We start from the raw sequence: 17,495 nt of genomic DNA, 5'->3' as shown, positions 1-17,495 counted from the left end.
CAGCCTTGGTCTTACAGCAGAGGTTTAGAGCTCAGAGACAGAGAAACATTGCGGTAAAACATTATCAGGAGGGTAGGAAAGCGGTCATCAAACTCCAAGCTGCTTTCCGTGGTGTGAAATCCAGGAGAATCCTCAAACAAAGGCATCATGCTGCCCGCGTTATCCAGAGAGGTTACAGAACATACAGTGAACACCAGCAGTATCTGACTTTGAAATCCTCCGTCATCACCATTCAGCGGAGGTATCGGGCCACTGTAGCCGCAAAGAAGCATATGCAAAATTACCAAAAAATGCGCAGTGCTGCTGTTGTCCTCCAGGCAGCATACAGAGGCCAGCAGGTCAGAAAGGAGGTTGCTCAATGTCGTCAGGCTGCCACCGTGATCCAGTCTGCATTCAGAAAGCACAGAGAAGAGGTCAAATTCCAGGCCATGCGTCTTTCTGCCATTATCATCCAGAGATACTATCGCGCCTGTATACTTCAGAGGCAAGAAAGGGAAAGGTTTCTAAAAATGAGACATTCTGCCATCATTCTTCAGGCAGCTTTCAGAGGTCATCGAGTGCGAACCAACATTGCCAAGATGCACAGGGCAGCTACTGTCATCCAAGCAAATGTCAAGAGACATAAACATCAGTCAGCCTTCATGAAGCAACGCTGGGCAGCCTTGGTCTTACAGCAGAGGTTTAGAGCTCAGAGACAGAGAAACATTGCGGTAAAACATTATCAGGAGGGTAGGAGAGCTGTGATCAAACTTCAAGCTGCTTTCCGTGGTGTGAAATCAAGGAGAATCCTCAAACAAAGGCATCATGCTGCCAGCGTTATTCAGAGAGGTTACAGAACATACAGTGAACACAAGCAGAATCTGACTTTGAAATCCTCCGTCATCACCATTCAGCGGAGGTATCGGGCCACTGTAGCCGCAAAGGAGCAAATGCAAAAATACCAAAAAATGCGCAGTGCTGCTGTTGTCCTCCAGGCAGCATACAGAGGCCAGCAGGTCAGAAAGGAGGTTGCTCGATGTCATCAGGCTGCCACCGTGATCCAGTCTGCATTCAGAAAGCACAGAGAAGAGGTCAAATTCCAGGCCATGCGTCTTTCTGCCATTATCATCCAGAGATATTATCGTGCCTGTATTCTTCAGAGGCAAGAAAGGGAAAGGTTCCTAAAAATGAGACGTTTTGCCATCATTCTTCAGGCAGCTTTCAGAGGTCATCAAGTGCGAATCAACATTGCCAAGATGCACATGGCAGCCACTGTCATCCAAGCAAATGTCAAGAGACATAAACAGCAGTCAGCCTTCAGGAAGCAACGCTGGGCAGCCTTGGTCTTTCAGCAGAGGTTTAGAGCTCAGAGACAGAAAAAAATTGAGGTAAAACATTATCAACAGCTCAGAAAAGCTGCTAGCACGTTACAGGTTGCATATCGTGCAATGAAATTAAGGCAGCACATTAAACAAAGGCACCAGGCTGCCCATGTTATCCAGAGAGGTTACAGAACATACAGTGAACACAAGCAGTATCTGACTTTGAAATCCTCCGTCATCACCATTCAGCGGAGGTATCGGGCCACTGAAGTCGCAAAGGAGCAAATGCAAAATTACCAAAAAATGCGCAGTGCTGCTGTTGTCCTCCAGGCAGCATACAGAGGCCAGCAGGTCAGAAAGGAGGTCGCTCGATGTCATCAGGCTGCCACCATGATCCAGTCTGCATTCAGAAAGCACAGAGAAGAGGTCAAATTCCAGGCCATGCGTCTTTCTGCCATTATCATCCAGAGATACTATCGCGCCTGTATACTTCAGAGGCAAGAAAGGGAAAGGTTCCTAAAAATGAGACATTCTGCCATCATTCTTCAGGCAGCTTTCAGAGGTCATCGAGTGCGAACCAACATTGCCAAGATGCACAGGGCAGCTACTGTCATCCAAGCAAATGTCAAGAGACATAAACATCAGTCAGCCTTCATGAAGCAACGCTGGGCAGCCTTGGTCTTACAGCAGAGGTTTAGAGCTCAGAGACAGAGAAAGATTGCGGTAAAACATTATCAGGAGGGTAGGAAAGCGGTCATCAAACTCCAAGCTGCTTTCCGTGGTATGAAATCCAGGAGAATCCTCAAACAAAGGCATCATGCTGCCAGCGTTATCCAGAGAGGTTACAGAGGCTTCTTTGAACGCAAGGAGTATCTGAAAATGAAATTGTCTGTGCTTACGATTCAGAAAAAATATCGGTCAACTGTTGCAGCTAAAGCACAAAGAAGTCAATATCTGGAAATGCGCAGCGCAGCCATCATTGTCCAGGCAGCATACAGAGGCCAGCAGGTCAGAAAGGAGGTTGCCCGTTGGCAACAGGCTGCCACCGTGATCCAGTCTGCATTCAGAAAGCACAGAGAGGAAGTCAAATTCCAGGCCATGCGCCTGTCCGCCATTATAATCCAGAGATACTGTCGCGCCTGTATTCTTCAGAAACAAGAAAGAGAAAAGTTCCTTAAAATAAAGCAATCCACCATCACCCTTCAGGCAGCATTTAGGGGCTGGTGTGTCAGGAGGGACATAAGCCAACAAAATGAAGCTGCCATTGTGATACAGTCATGCTGGAGAGGCTTAGTGCAGAGGCGCATCTTCCAAAGAAAGCATGAGACAACTGTGAAACTTCAGCGGAGGGTCCGGGCGTTGCAGCTCGGCAGGTTGGAGAGGAACAACTACACTCTAATCAGGAAAGCTGCCATTGCACTTCAGACACACTGCAGAGGCTGGATTGCAAGACGACAGGTAATGGGGCTTTATTTAAAATGTATAGTTTGCTAAAAACTGTCTCTGCCTTCCAGACAGCCTTAAATTTGCATTCACTAACCTTGTAGAAAATACTTTTAACAGCAAATCTTTCAGAGCAATTTGTCTTAACAAGTGGCAACTTGATGTGGATGATGGAAAAAATAAGAAATTAAAATACTACAATTATGGGAAAACTAGAGGGAGAAACTACTGCCTGTCCGAAAAAAAAAAAAAATGACCAAGAATAAAATTTAATTTGTAGAAAAAAAGTTCCAATCCTTGCTATTTTGTTTCAGGTACTAGAAAGAGCCAAGGCAGAGAGCAGGCTCCGTTTTACATCGGCCATCTTCCACCATCTCTGTGCCATAAAGATCCAGCGAGCTCTGAGAGCTCACTGGGCTTTGGAGTCGGCCAAAAGACAAATCCATTCTGTCATCAGCTTACAGGTACAGAAACAGGTCATCAAATCCTTTTTTTCAAAATTCAATCTGTCACTGGAAAGCACTTCTAATGAATCAGTGCAAAGCACATTTCTTCAATGCTACAAACTATTTCCCTGTTTTTTCCCTAGCGATGGGTGAGAGCGAGGCAGCAGAGAAGACGGTATCTGGAAGACAGGAGGAAGGTGGTCATAGCTCAGAGAGCGGTCAAGCGCTGGTTAGCTCGTCGCCACAAGGTGGCGTCTGTCATCCAACAAGCCGTCCGCAAATTCCTCCTTCTCAGGCGCCAGAAGAGGGTTCAACAGGGTATTGTAAAAGCTCAGGTACTACTGTCAGTGGGGAATTTGGAGCGAATGACTTCTGGACTTGGTTCACTGTTTTTCAGAAGGGTTTTATACACTAGTAAGGTGCCCATATGAACAGTGAGACAAGTTTGTGTTTGCTGTAATCATTCCTCCTGTTCATACCGGCCATTTGGAGATCCTCTTTTAAAGCACTTTAAATGGAATTGAACGTGGACGACATCCAGAGTCTTCCAAAGCTAGTAGTTTTAGTGCACTATTCCTTGTGTTCGATACTGTCCCCATCTCTGCAGAACAACTGGTATCCCTGCCCGGGGACACGAAATGCAAATTTGATCTGATAAATGTCTTTTTATTCTGATATTAGTGGACAAAGTAGTCCAATAAAATGTTAGTTTCTGTAACAGTTATATTTTTTGACAATGTCCAACCTCTAAACTAGGACATTTGAACAAATGAGGGCAGTATGACTCTTGGCTATATTATTTCAGGGAAATCAGGGAAGCCTGATAACATTAGTCATCAATAAAATGTTTGGATGGTATGGATTGTAGATCAGAGTCCAAGGTGGAGGTAATCTGATTGACTTGATAAACCACTTCAATCCTCCCTTTGGCCTAAAATGGTTAACATCCTCCTCAACCTAATGATTAGCACCTCATTTGTTTTAATTGAAATTTGTTTTTTATTTATCCAGTAAGTCGATTGAGAACAAGTCCACGTCCCAATGACCTGTCACGTTCACACAGTTACACATTCATACCTGGAAGCTGTTCAGTACAACCACAGTCTGATCTACCGGCCACTGAGCAGCTCCACTGGAGCGGTTGGGGTTAGGGGCCTTGCTCAAGGGCACCTCAGTGGTGGCTTACATTCCCCACCCAGATTTTATCCTGTCTTTCTGGGGATTGAACCAGCGATTTCCCTGGTCACAAACTTGATTCTTTAACCTTTAGGCCACCACTGCCCCGACACTGTATTCAGACACTATATATATAATTTAACAATTTTTCTTTCAATCGTCTCTTTTCTTCCCTCCATCTCCCTCCAGGCTCTGTGGAGAGGACACTCCTCCCGTCAACTGAATGACAATGCCAAGGTGGTGAAGTTGAGACACCGCCTACGCAAAGTCTCTGCCGGCGTCAAAGAGGAGGACAAACTATGCAACAAGACCTCGTCTGCTCTTGAATACCTTCTTCGATACAAACACTTCTCTTACATCCTAGAGGCCCTGAGAAACCTGGGTAAGGTTTGCTTCTTCTGCTAATTCACCCATATGCCACAATGCAGCCTTACTGGAAAAGCAAACTTTAATGTAGGTAAAGGCCAGCAGAGCAAACATCTGGGTTCACAAAGTTAGTGTTATTATAAGTCTACTAAATCAACAGTTCACCCCCAAATCAAAAATGCCTATTTTCCTCCTGAGTATGCTTCCTTCTGGGTGGTGATACAGTTGCCAGGTGTAGTTGTGTAGAAAGAAAACCACAACCAGAGGATTAGGGGGGGGGGGGGGAATATGTATTTTTGAATTGAGGTAAACTGCATTTTCAAAATGCATTTAACCATGCGACCAGTTGGGTATCATGGTGACTTGCATTGCTTGTACTATTAGTTATTTCAAACACTTCATTTTTATGATTCCAGTAGGCCTTCACGATTAATCGTTATAAAATTGTGTTCTCGATTTACCCCGGTCACAATTAAATTTTTAAATAACTTTGATTTAACGATTCTCATTTAATTTTACGTGGCAACTGCATAACAAATGCTATTTCTTACTTCTTTGAGTTTTAAACATAGACTGTATAAAATAGGTTTTAAAATGCTCCAAGCGCTGCAATGCACTCCCTTCTCTTCATTGAAGCCTCTGTTTACAGGCTTGTTGTGATTAAATCGTGCATGCCTAGATCACACTCTGGACAAGTCATGGCTGTACCCACCGTAATTGTGCAACAGTTAGACTGAAAAACGGGAAGACTTTGTAGAAAGTGCGGGAGAAACTGTTCCTCTTCTGATGTCTTTTGGTTGTGTTGTCATATCAAAAGTGCTTGTGTTGTCAAGATGAGACAAAGTGCTGCATAGACAAAAAGGTTTTTGAGTTTCCTTGGCTAATACTTGAATCTGATTAACTTTGCCATTCAGAGGTCTAGAATCAGCCTTAATATGGACCCCTTTTTTTCTTTGCTTCAACAATGGTTACTTGAATAATTTTGTTCCCCTTTTAATTCAGAGTGACAGTGAATAGAGGAAAAAGTGTGAAACTATGGTGATTTGTCAGTCCATAGTATGTTCAGTTGATGAATAGTGCTTACTCTAGACTAACCTTCTGTTTGTATTGTGAAGATTTGAAGAAGAACTTTGCCAAAGCCACATACTTGTTATAGGCTGCGTTATTGTGTACTAAACCTGAAACTGTTCCTTTGTATTTACATCTGGATGCTAAGCTTCCAGTTTCATTTATCAATTACTGGGAATTTATTCTATTAATTAACTGTTGCTCAGGGTCTTTGTTTCTTTCTGTCCTTAATTTAAATTCTCAGTCTTGTTAACCCATTGTACAGCCATTATGTAAACATTACTGATGATTATTTATCTATTATCTAAGTTTGAAGATATTTTGTCAAAACACAAATTGTCAAACATAAACTATAGTAATATAATAGATTTTACCTCCATCGCCCAGCCTTAGCTATAAATAATAATTATTATCAATTAATCTGCCAGATAAAATGATTAGATGTTCGGTCTTTAAAATGTCAGAAAATATGTGTGTGTGTGTGTGTGTGTACAGAGACCAGCACCAGACTGTCCCCAGAGTGCTGTGAGCGTCTGGTAGAGAGCGGGGCCACCAACGTCATCTTCACACTCATCCGCTCCTGCAACAGGAGTGTCCCCTGCATGGACATCATCACCTACTCTATCCAGATCCTGCTCAACCTCTCCAAGGTACAAACCCAGGACCTTCTCTCTTTATGTAGCCATGAAAAGTAACCAGGCTCTCAAGATCAGGGCGTGAAATATAAAGATAATGTAAAAAAAGAAAAATAGTGATCTTTTGACTTGCTGAAAGGTTCTTGGGGGGGCACATGCTGTAGGATGTTGAAAAAATGCAGGTGTTGAGTATGAGAAGGACACGCTGTTGGATGCTGTCCTACTCCTTCTTCACTGCCTAATGAATCTATCTCTTTCTCTCCCTGAGCCTTTCTTTCTGCATGAGCAGCAATGGTCGGACTGTTGAGCTCTGTTTCAGAATGATACCTTTTATTTATTAGATGTGTTTTAACTTGGGTGACCAGATAAGAATGGGTTCCAGGTGGGACTGGAGAGGCATGAATTTCAAAACTCTGCACCTAAATGATTTTATTGTATTTTTATTCAGGAATTAAGCTGTCATGTAAACCCCAAAAAATACATATAAAAAATCAGCTCAGCAGCTGCTATTTTATTACACATGGTGTCATCCTCCTAGTTAAAGAAGGATCAGACCAACACTTTGGTCTCATGCACTCTGCACAGACATTTTTTGCTTTTTTTTAGCTACGTCAATTTTGCTGTCTGTCTGCATTTACTCAACCGCTCTGATCTCTCACTTCCCCACAGGTTGTCTGTTCCTTCTAACATCAGGCTCAGTTTCTCTTCTGCTCAACCAAGTTCAGACTGACCTTGTTTTGTCTCTGTGTTTTTAAGTTTTGTTCGTCCTGTTTTCCACAACTTAGTGTGCATCATCAAACAACGTTTTCCCTTTTTTTTACGAGGAAACAAAAAAACAAAGGTTCTATAAACTGAGATTTTTACATTTAAGGCAGACTTTGTTAGAAATTATTACTTGACTTTTATGAATAACCCCCCCACACACACACACAAACTTAGACAACTGGATTTACATTGCATCTGTCACATGTCCTTTACCAAGGTAATTTCATAAATAATCTGTTCCTTGGATGAGTGAATATAAGGTAATTATGTATTCTTATTTTATTGTCACACTGGCTTAAATCACAGACATTGAATGGATTGGCCAATTTTAAAGATGTTAAAAAAAGAAATCCCAACACATTATATAAAAATATCAATCCAGAACTTAACATTGATTTAAACAGTCTTGCAGTCAGCCAGGAATAATGTAACGAGGGCATTAAAGGTGGTTTTGAAACTTAAGATAATCATTTTTAAGATTATTTTTGGGCATTTTTTAGCCTTAATTTGATAGGACAGCAGAAGAGATGAAAGGGGGGACATGCAGCAAAGGGGGAGTAAACCTGAATATATGGGTGCCCGCTCCACCAACTGAGCTATCCGTGCACCCTAGATAATAATACATTGTAGGTTAAATCTGGTTCTCTGATAACTGAAGAATGTTTTCTCCAAAGCTCGGATACCCCATTCCCTTTTGCAAATGGTTGGGCATATACATCCTCTTTTACCAGAATGTTTTTTTAATTTAAATTTTTTAACTTTTCACGTTACTTTATTGGGTGTTTAGAATGTGCTTTTGCCCAAGTGTTCTTGGTCATCAACAATTAAACATAAAAATAATGAATAATGTCTTCTCCTCCACTTACTCATGGTTTTTTTTCCTCCAGTACCACAAGACCATTGAGGCGGTGTATTTGGTGGAGAACTCTGTGGAGATGCTACTGGACCTGCTGCAGAGATACCGGGAGAAGGCTGGGGATAAAGTGGCAGAAAAGGGCGGCAGCATCTTCACCAAGGCCTGCTTCCTTCTTGCTCTCCTCCTGCAAGACAAGCACCGTGCTGTGGTCCGTAGCTACTATGACATGAAAATTTACAAAAAAATGTGACCCAAGAATCCAATGATTTATGACATGCTTTTAAGACCAAATTCCAATTTTACATCAAGGACTGCTATTGTAGTTTTGTAAATGTAATGCAAATGCTAATTTCTTTAGGAGGTTATGAAGCTACCCAAGGCCTTGGATAGGATACACAGTATTTACCGCCTCACTGCTCGCAAAAACAAGATGGACACCGAAAGAAATGTTATGAAACAGAAGATGAATGCATCAGTCAATGGGAGCTTCGCTGTTCCCGCAACACCTTGTAAATCCCGCCCTGTGCCAAAGTACGTATACGTGTGGGTGTACACGGTTCTGTATTTGTCTGAGATAAACAGATGGTGTGTGTTTGCAGCCATAATTGAGATTTTTTTGTTTGTGTGTTTTTTTTCTTCAGATTTGCACCAGAGTGGGTTCTCCGAAAGAACACACTCCGAGACATCGTGGACCCTCTTCGGGCCATTACACTGGTTGCTAACACACTCTCCATTGTGTTGTAAATGAAAACATTTTCAAAACTTTCTTCTTATCTCAAATTTTTTTTTTTTTTACTTCAGAGAATATTTTACAATGTATTGTTTAAGGTTTTTTTAAAAATCATTTCCATATTTTTGTATGTGTGTGTGTATATATTAAAATGGATTTGTTTCTTAAACATGAGTGGGTTTCTTATGTATTGACACTGCTTTGGCAGGCTGAGCTGTGTGTGTTTGTGTATGAGAGTTCATTATCAATATTTATAACTGTTTGCGGAGGGAAACCAGGTTAACCAGTTATTTGACTTTTTTAATTTGAAATGCACTTACTTGCTCCCAAGTTGCAGAAACACCTTAATGTAACAAAAGCATGACAATGTACAGTACATTCTGCTTATTAATTAGGTAAGAGTTACCATAGTCCCCATCTTTATTAAATGTCAGTACTATTTCTACTTGGCACTAAACTTGAACACTAAAATCTTAATATTGGTCTCAACCAAAGTGTTTTTTTGTTTGTTTTTTTTGTACAATCTCAATTGGGCTCAAATAATTGCTGTATTCATCATGTGCAAGACAGACAATATAATGTATTAGACAGCACATGACGTATCTGCTAGCTGCCTGTCCCCTGAATACACTAGAAAAAGCCGGTTCTCTGGAGATAACACGGGTTATAAAAATCAAACACTGGGCACAGGCTGTGCACCAAAACACAACAAACACGTTCCAGCCAATCACAGACAAGGTGGTTTGGGGTGGGCGTCACTGACCGTTAGTCACGACCATAGACATAATATAATAGACGCCGCATCGACCGCTACTGCCTACTGGCGCTGACGAGATTTGGGGCCGCCATCTTGGACCGGTCACCCGCTCCACTCAGTGTAATGTGTTTGGTAGGTGAAATGAGCTGTACAAGAAGTACAAGAAACAATATGATTATGTTATTAGAGTCGACTTGAAGCTTTTTATATTTGTCCCTTTCACACACACACACACACACACACACACACACACACACACACGTTGTTATGCATCAATCGGCTCCCGGACCTTGACATTTAGCAGCCGCGCTCCCAACACACACAGACACACACACACACACACACACTAGGGTTGCACGACATTTTAACATTTAAACCATGTCTACAGAACAGGTCGTGTTCTACTGGTCGGACAGTATAAAATGCATAAAGAAAGTTAACTTATATATATAATATCTTATAAGAGTAACGTGCAAGTCTTAAACAAATCCCAACTAAACCAGACACAATCCCAATGTAATAACAACTCAAGCATTACTGCTGCTTTAGGACCCCCAGAATAATGTATAGGTTAAACTCACTTATATAACGATGTGCTGTGTAACGATACTGCGTTGATATATCTTTCGCCCCTAACAAAGCACGCGTACCAGTACTTATTCAAAGTAGCAGTATGAAATGAAAATGGTAGTTTTTATTTAAACTGCACATTTACTTGTTTGAATCTCCGTTTAAAACTTGCAAAACTTAACTTATGCAGCAATTTTCAAAACACAGACTCAAAATGCTATACAGAACCCAGAGTTAAAAAGATAAGATAAAAAAAATCCGCTGATCTGAGCAGGAATATTCTGCATAGTACTCTGGCTGCTTGTATCTTCTGCTGCTAAGTAACGAGTATGACCGGTCCAAGATGGCGGCTGGAAATCTCGCGCTCAGCAGCCAATGCGGCGTCTAATCTTTATTATGTCTATGGTCATGACAGTTACAGAAACATGGGGGAAGGGGCGAGCTTGCTCTGTTTTATTTGTAATTTACTTGGAACATCAACAGAAGTGAACATGCAGGAAGTCACAGTGCACCTTTAGGCATGTGCCCCATGTACTCAGTCCTCACAGCAGTGGCCCAGGTTCAAGTCCAACCCTTGTCCCCTTTGCTGCATGCCGTCCCCCCCTTTCTACCGCCTTTTCTCTCCTATCAAATAAAGCCCCCCCCCCCAAAAAAAAAAAATCTTCAAACAAAGAAATGTTGAGTCTTACTCATAATATGGCAGGTTACATACGTGAAGGCCGAACAGAACAGAGATCAAGTATGTTTTATTATAATGTTCACAATTACAGTGGATAATAACTTATAATAGCATTCTCAGTCAATAACTTTCGGATGACTCTCACTGGCAGGTAGGCAGGAGAATCTCACCACCGTTACACCTCTGCCGCATTGCCACTGCACCGACTGGTATTCCTCTGGCACACTTGAACTCAATCATTTCATCATGAGTGAAAAATGTACTGCCATCAGATTTTAAAGTAATATTATGTTGTTTATAGACTTCTTCATTCACAATACAGGGTTCTGCAAGGGACAAATAACATTTGGTTAATAACGGTAATGACTGCACTGTAAACATGTTGGGCGATACAGTCTAGGGTTTAATTTCCACTGGGGACGGGGGGGGATGTGTCCCCTCCACTTTTCAAATTATAGTTTGGGTCACCCCCACACACAAATTGGTTTGATATTACATAGATAGATAGATAGCCCTTATTATTAGACTTATGGTCCATAAAACAAAACAAAAACAGAAAGATACAGATACACAAGACAGACACCAATTGAACAAGACAGCTATACCAGTAATCCCATAAGGGTGACTGGTATTGCAAAGCACTGAACCTCAGGTAAATCAGATGTGAAATGACAGTTCTAAGAAGAATTCCTGCATTTCTACACAAGTTTTATTTTATGACTTGGCGATCAGCCTCTTTAATAAACAAAGAAAGTAAGACTTTTAGTTTTTAGTTTAGTACTATTGATTCTAGAAGAATTTATCATTTTGATCAACTTAATTATTTCTTGAATTTGCTATCACCACAGTATAATCTACTTAAGTAGCAATGCAGGAAAGGGATTCAAATGGAAAACATTTTTTTTCGGCAAAGGACCCTCACACCCCTTGTTTTCTCCACCGCTGCAGAAATAAAAGATTTCAAGAAATAAAGCTCTCTGTAAGTTTGTCCTATGACTGTGTAAAGTTTGATCGATTGATGAGAAGAACTGTAACTTACTAAGGCATCTCATCTGTCCGATCCATTCACCGTTGATGCAGGTTCTGTAAGGCCCACCCTCCATGGTGTGGTAACTTTGACACATGAATTCAACCCTTTCTTGATGGCTGTAATTACTTTTCAAGGTGTACTTGACGTCTCCATCTGTGAGAGGTGGTGGACTCCCACAGCCTACAATCTCTAAAAAATATATAGGTGCATGTTAAGGTATTAGATCGTGGCACAGTATACGGTAAATGCCACTGAAAGGCACAGAAAGTGTCTGTCTGTCTGTTTGTGTGTCTGTGTGTGTGTCAGTGAGTGTCAGTGAGTGTGTGAGGAAGCTCAGCAGCCCCGCCCGCTGCAGACAGAAGTGTAAAACAGCAGTAGCTTTCAGGGGGCAGAGGGAGCACTTTACTAATCAAGGTAAAGTAGCCACTATGAAATACATTCACAGAGAAGATTCACCGTACATTCCACATTTATAAATTAAATTAGAATATCCATTCATTTATATCCACGTGAGTTAGTATAATAAGTATAACAACATTTTATACAATATGTAGAAGGGGGTCCTTGCTCTGTCAGTCTTTCAGCTAGGAGGTCCTTGTTTTCATATATAAAAGATGAACTTTACAATACCTCGACAGAGTGGATTTGGTGTCCATCCATGTCTGGTGCATGTGGCCCAGGTGGCTGTTTTCACGTAGCCTGCCTCACAACTATATCTTGTAGTCTCACCCATTTGTGATTGTTGCCACCATCTGGCATCCCAGGAATACACATGTTCTGGTTCTTCAGTGCCGCACACAACCTCTAGAATAAGAGACAGACTTGTGTATCTTCAGTAAAGATTGATAACCATCATCACATGTTAATGAGCCGTACACACACACAGTAGAGAACAACAATTTCACAGTCTGGCTATGGTTGTACCTGTGCATACTGCTCTGATAGTCCACTCTCCCTTTTCATTGCATGTAGTTACTGCTGATTCCTGATTGTTAGAAATCCCGTACTTCTCTCCACAAATGACTTTCAGTGTCTCACCAGGTGAAAACACATTTCTGGAAACAGATTCATACCTGGTTCCCTCGACTGGCGGCAGATTTACTTTACATATTATTGCTGCATTTGTTAGGAAATGAAGCATATTATCTGTTAGCACCAATTTCACAAGACAGTGTGATATATATCCAATAATATGCATTAATCAGTTTATACTTACGTTCACACGAAGGTGTGGGGGTCCACTCTGCTCTCATTCCTACTTTTGTGCAATTTGCGGCTCTTTCTTCAGTGCGTTTATATCGATCATTACACTCAAAGAGCAGGATTTCATGTTCTTTGTACTCTTGGATATTGCGATTCCTCACATAACCATTTTCAATCTGAGGTACTGTACATTTAATCTCTGTTGAAGACTACACAGAAACGTTCATATTATTATCAATTTTCATGAAAAGGCAAATGATCAGTACTGATGAACTTCATTCAAGGGTAAAATAGTGTGCCTTTCATGTGAGCTTTTCAAATAAAAGCCTTACAGACATTGGTTTGTTTTTCTTTGAGCGAAAATATTCCGTCTAGTTTGTCCAGTACTGACGCTGTAGTGGCATCAACAGAAACTTCCGCATCAGCTGCAGTGTTGGTTGTCATGATGCCAGACTACATGGTGGTCATGATGTGGTTAGTGCTTGTGTTGGGTGTTACTAATTAGTTGCCAGGTGATTGATTTGGTGTCCATCCCTCTTTGGTGCAAGTGGCCCGGGTGGCTGCGTTCATGAAGCCTGCCTCACAACTATATCTTAAAGTGTCACCCATTTTTGATTGTTGCCACCCTTTGAAATCCCAGGAATACACATGTTCTGGTCTTTCATTGACACACACGACCTCTAGAATAAGAGACAGACTTGTGTTTCTTCAGTAAAGATTGATAACCATCATCACAGGTTAATGAACCGTACACACACACAGTAGAGAACAACTATTTTACAGTCTGTCTATGGAGTACTACACATCATAATACACTATTGATGTATTTCCTCTGCAGTGAGCCCCATAATACCACGACAAATTAATAATGAAGTAACTAAAGTGGAAAAAGGGACTTTAACTTCCTGATTTAGTTACAGAATTTAGTTCTGGGACTTTGCTAGTGAAAAGCAGGCATTAGAGTAGATATATGAATCCTAACTGGACAAGAAGCTTCTTCTCCACTTTCACAAATATGGATACCATGATTAACAGTCAAATATAAAAGATGAACTTTACAATACCTCGACAGAGTGGATTTGGTGTCCATCCATCTCTGGTGCATGTGGCCCGGGTGGCTGTGTTCACGTAGCCTGCCTCACAACTATATCTTACAGTGTCACCCATTTGTGATTGTTGCCACCATCTGGCATCCCAGGAATACACATGTTCTGGCCTTTCATTGCTGCATACAACCTCTAGAATAAGAGACAGACTAGTGTATCTTCAGTAAAGATTGATAACCATCATCACAGGTTAATGAACCGTACACACACACAGTAGAGAACAACAATTTCACAGTCTGGCTATGGTTGTACCTGTGCATACTGCTCTGATAGTCCACTCTCCCTTTTCATTGCATGTAGTTACTGCTGATTCCTGATTGTTAGAAATCCCGTACTTCTCTAAATAAATGACTGTCATCGTCTCACCAGGTTAAAACACATTTCTGGAAACAAATTCATACCTGGTTCCCTCGACTGGCGGTGATATCAGTTTACATGTCGTTGCTGCATTTGTTGGTAAATGCAGCATATTATCTGTTAGCACCAATTTCCAATTTTGAAAATCATTTGGAATCCTTTGTTCTGCATTAACGGTTTATAAAACATTATTCCATTTCAGAAAACTAAGTATTTATAATAAGTCATGATTCATCAGAACAGTTCTCTACAACTGGCTAAAGTTCTGATGTTATGATGTTCTGTAACCCAGGACTCAGACTCACAGTTGTTCACTCATGCATGGAGGTATAAAGCATTAACTTATAATATATAATGTCCACCACTTACAATGCTTTACAAACTTTGTTTGAAGTTGGAAGTTGTCATGAGTGATTCTAATTTTGTTTTAAAGATTTTTAGAAAGCCTTATGAATGTAGTATGTCACATAAATGTGCTTATGATGCAGTATAGACGTGGCATCCATAGCAATTGGTAACATAGATTTTCTATTTTAGCTGGGGGACAAAATGTTTGTAAATTATGCGTTCATGTTGTTTTCTGACTGCAGTAAAACAACAGAGAAATTTGACCTAAAATCTGACATGCTTACCATTCTGTTGTAAAGATGTATCACTGTTCAGTAACAGGATGAAAAGCCAAAGAAGGGGAAAGAGTCTCATTGTGAAGATCCAGGAATCGCTGTATTTGGGAACTATACTCTTTGTAAATGAGACAATGTTGTTCCATCCTCTTAGAGTTATCAAGGTTGTATTCTGTCTGCGCAGTAGAAATGCAAACATTTGCAGTGAAACAGTCTCACACACACACACACACACACACTTATTTACACTGTTTCCCAAAACAAGGAATGAGATAAGAGATGTAAATAAATCCAAACAGTATTTTGCAACATTGATTTAATTTAGTAATTTATTAATTTCAGCTTTCAGACATGGATTTGCTTACAGGGCAGGAATGCTTGTTAAATTAAAAAAATTACGTTTGTTCTGTATAACTTTGTAAAAGACCAACACGCTATCATTAAAGACCACAAACAACGCTGTGAATCGTGGTGTAGTCATGGACTCAGACCTACAGTACATTTTAACATCCACATTAGGATGAGATACAAAATCTGCCTAGTATGACCATACAATAAGACTATATCAACCATTAAAGGACTTATGTCTCAGCTTAAATTAGAAAAACTTGTCCATTTCATATTTAACAGGCTTGATTACTGTAGTTTAAAAAAAAAAGAAGAGAGATCACATCACTCCAGTTCTCAGATATTTTAACTGGCTTCCCGTTTGTGAAACAAGTTATTTTAAAAATACTACTGATGATTTAGAAAACAGCAATGCAATATCTTTCCCCCTGGTGAATCATTCACATGTTTGTCCAGCCAGCTTATGTCACTTCCAGTCAACTGAGCAAGAGGACAGGGTCATCACACCATCAGAACACCCCCACAATCAATGGGTAGCTCAGTGGGTCTTCCTTTAGTCCACCTGATCTCAGGTTCATTACTGTGGGCTTAATATGAACTTTTGTACTCTGCATACAAAGTAAAAGTACCTTCAAACATTGAATTTCTTTAGTTACTTTTAAATACTGCTACAAGTGTGTTTCCAGCATCAGAGAGCATACAATTTATTTAGTACCTGCTATACTGCATACTTCATCCCTTATTTATTCAAATGTGCTTAACAGCACTGCAGGCCAGACAAATACATACAAAGTAGTATCTGATCTACGTAACCAAATGCTTTAATAAAACAAGATATGTGAGGGAAAAAAACAGACTGTGTGAACATGTATGTTTTATTAAAACTGTCTCAGTTGACAGAACTGAAGTAGTTACAGTAAATCAGTCAATAACTGTAATTCTTGTTCGTTTTACATCGTTTACATGTGCGTCCAGCCAGGTCATATTTATCACATCCAGTTAATCACTACAACCTTTACTGGCAGGTGGGCAGGTTCACCTCACCATCAATGCATTGCTGACGCATGGTCAATGTGCTGGTATGTCTTCCTTTAGTGCACGTGAACGCTATCCAATCCAGATGGACTAAATACAGCTTGTCCTGATGACCATATTTGAAGGCAATATTATGTCTGTTCATGAGCTCTCGATCCACAGTACAGGGTTCTGAAAGAGATAACAGATAAACAGAACTCTAATTATGGGACATAACTGCACATCATACTCGTACTGTATACTGAATTTTATTCTTGAATGCAAAATATATTTAGATTTTAAAATCTGACTATTTCTTCCCAAATGAGTAACATGCTCTTCTACTGCTTCTACTCACACCTGAACTGTCTTTTTATTCCCTGTACTGCTTTTTAAGCTGTTGACATAGTTCCCGCTCTTAACTTCCTTCTTTTTTGAAGTTGGTTTTTATTACAGTTGTTTTGCAATACATTTTGTGTTGTTGTGTTTGTTCTATACTTTTTATTTATGTAGCCTGATGTTGTTTATCCATGTCAGTGTTTTTCCTGGCTCAGAATGGGCCTTTCTTTTGGGGGTGGGGATGATTGGTTGGCATTCAGTAAAAGTAATGAATTTGCGCTACCTTGGTTGACAGATATCTAAGCGTTGACCTTTTGTTTCTTATCTGTGACCTAAAATAAATGCAGATACTGCACTCTAGAGTAACAACCTCCAGAGGAAGACACAGTATCCATAAAACAAATGTCTTTCACCTCTCTTGTCCAGGAAAATGAGTATTAACATTATATACAGTCGACAGCTTTAGGGATGTACTGTATGTGTTTTAAGTATGTTGAAATCATTAAAATACAATTTAAATATGTGAGTTAAAGGTTGTTTACTCATATCACGTCACATGGACGTGATATGGTCCCATGGTCCCATGGAACCACCATGGTGACCCATGGTGGTTCGGGCATCTGGTAAGGATGCCTCCTGGGCGCCTCCCTAGGGAGGTGTTCCAGGCACGTCCAGCTGGGAGG

At 40.5% G+C, this 17,495-nt stretch overlaps 3 protein-coding genes and 3 long non-coding RNA genes across 7 annotated transcripts in view; 3 read left to right on the top strand and 3 right to left on the bottom strand.

Annotated features, from left to right (window-relative positions):
- Nucleotides 1-8,926, top strand: part of aspm (assembly factor for spindle microtubules) — a 25,591-nt gene extending 16,665 nt beyond the window's left edge. For both annotated transcript variants that reach the window (XM_034880661.1, XM_034880662.1), the window contains exons 20-27: nucleotides 899-2,759; nucleotides 3,059-3,208; nucleotides 3,334-3,525; nucleotides 4,556-4,748; nucleotides 6,296-6,450; nucleotides 8,088-8,264; nucleotides 8,415-8,587; nucleotides 8,698-8,926. In XM_034880661.1, coding sequence (XP_034736552.1) covers nucleotides 899-2,759; nucleotides 3,059-3,208; nucleotides 3,334-3,525; nucleotides 4,556-4,748; nucleotides 6,296-6,450; nucleotides 8,088-8,264; nucleotides 8,415-8,587; nucleotides 8,698-8,800 — 3,004 coding nt within the window. In that variant the 3' untranslated portion in view covers nucleotides 8,801-8,926. The remainder of the gene's footprint in view (nucleotides 1-898; nucleotides 2,760-3,058; nucleotides 3,209-3,333; nucleotides 3,526-4,555; nucleotides 4,749-6,295; nucleotides 6,451-8,087; nucleotides 8,265-8,414; nucleotides 8,588-8,697) is intronic.
- Nucleotides 7,394-15,255, bottom strand: LOC117950045. Its single transcript, XR_004657793.1, has 3 exons — nucleotides 15,121-15,255; nucleotides 14,511-14,514; nucleotides 7,394-7,407 (listed from the first exon to the last, which is right to left on the bottom strand). It is a non-coding gene; the product is annotated as an uncharacterized LOC117950045 (long non-coding RNA).
- On the top strand, nucleotides 9,764-12,865 carry LOC117950056. The gene is made up of 2 exons (XR_004657804.1): nucleotides 9,764-9,804; nucleotides 12,709-12,865. It is a non-coding gene; the product is annotated as an uncharacterized LOC117950056 (long non-coding RNA).
- On the bottom strand, nucleotides 10,842-14,515 carry LOC117950033 (complement factor H-related protein 2-like). Its single transcript, XM_034880702.1, has 7 exons — nucleotides 14,384-14,515; nucleotides 14,090-14,263; nucleotides 13,039-13,224; nucleotides 12,747-12,938; nucleotides 12,453-12,626; nucleotides 11,832-12,011; nucleotides 10,842-11,118 (listed from the first exon to the last, which is right to left on the bottom strand). The coding sequence occupies exons 1-7, from the start codon at nucleotides 14,487-14,489 to the stop codon at nucleotides 10,934-10,936; spliced, it is 1,197 nt and encodes a 398-aa protein (XP_034736593.1). The 5' UTR covers nucleotides 14,490-14,515; the 3' UTR covers nucleotides 10,842-10,933.
- On the top strand, nucleotides 13,696-14,460 carry LOC117950052. The gene is made up of 2 exons (XR_004657800.1): nucleotides 13,696-13,786; nucleotides 14,346-14,460. It is a non-coding gene; the product is annotated as an uncharacterized LOC117950052 (long non-coding RNA).
- Nucleotides 15,256-16,320: 1,065 nt separating the features above from the next.
- The window catches only part of LOC117950802 (complement factor H-like), a 25,826-nt gene continuing 24,651 nt past the window's right edge, over nucleotides 16,321-17,495 (bottom strand). The window contains 1 exon segment of the mRNA XM_034882143.1: nucleotides 16,321-16,665. Coding sequence (XP_034738034.1) covers nucleotides 16,475-16,665 — 191 coding nt within the window. The 3' untranslated portion in view covers nucleotides 16,321-16,474.

Source organism: Etheostoma cragini, chromosome 9, assembly GCF_013103735.1.
Source record: "Etheostoma cragini isolate CJK2018 chromosome 9, CSU_Ecrag_1.0, whole genome shotgun sequence".
In the NCBI taxonomy this organism is placed as follows: Eukaryota; Metazoa; Chordata; class Actinopteri; order Perciformes; family Percidae; genus Etheostoma; species Etheostoma cragini.
This window is presented reverse-complemented; position numbering and strand designations above follow the sequence as displayed.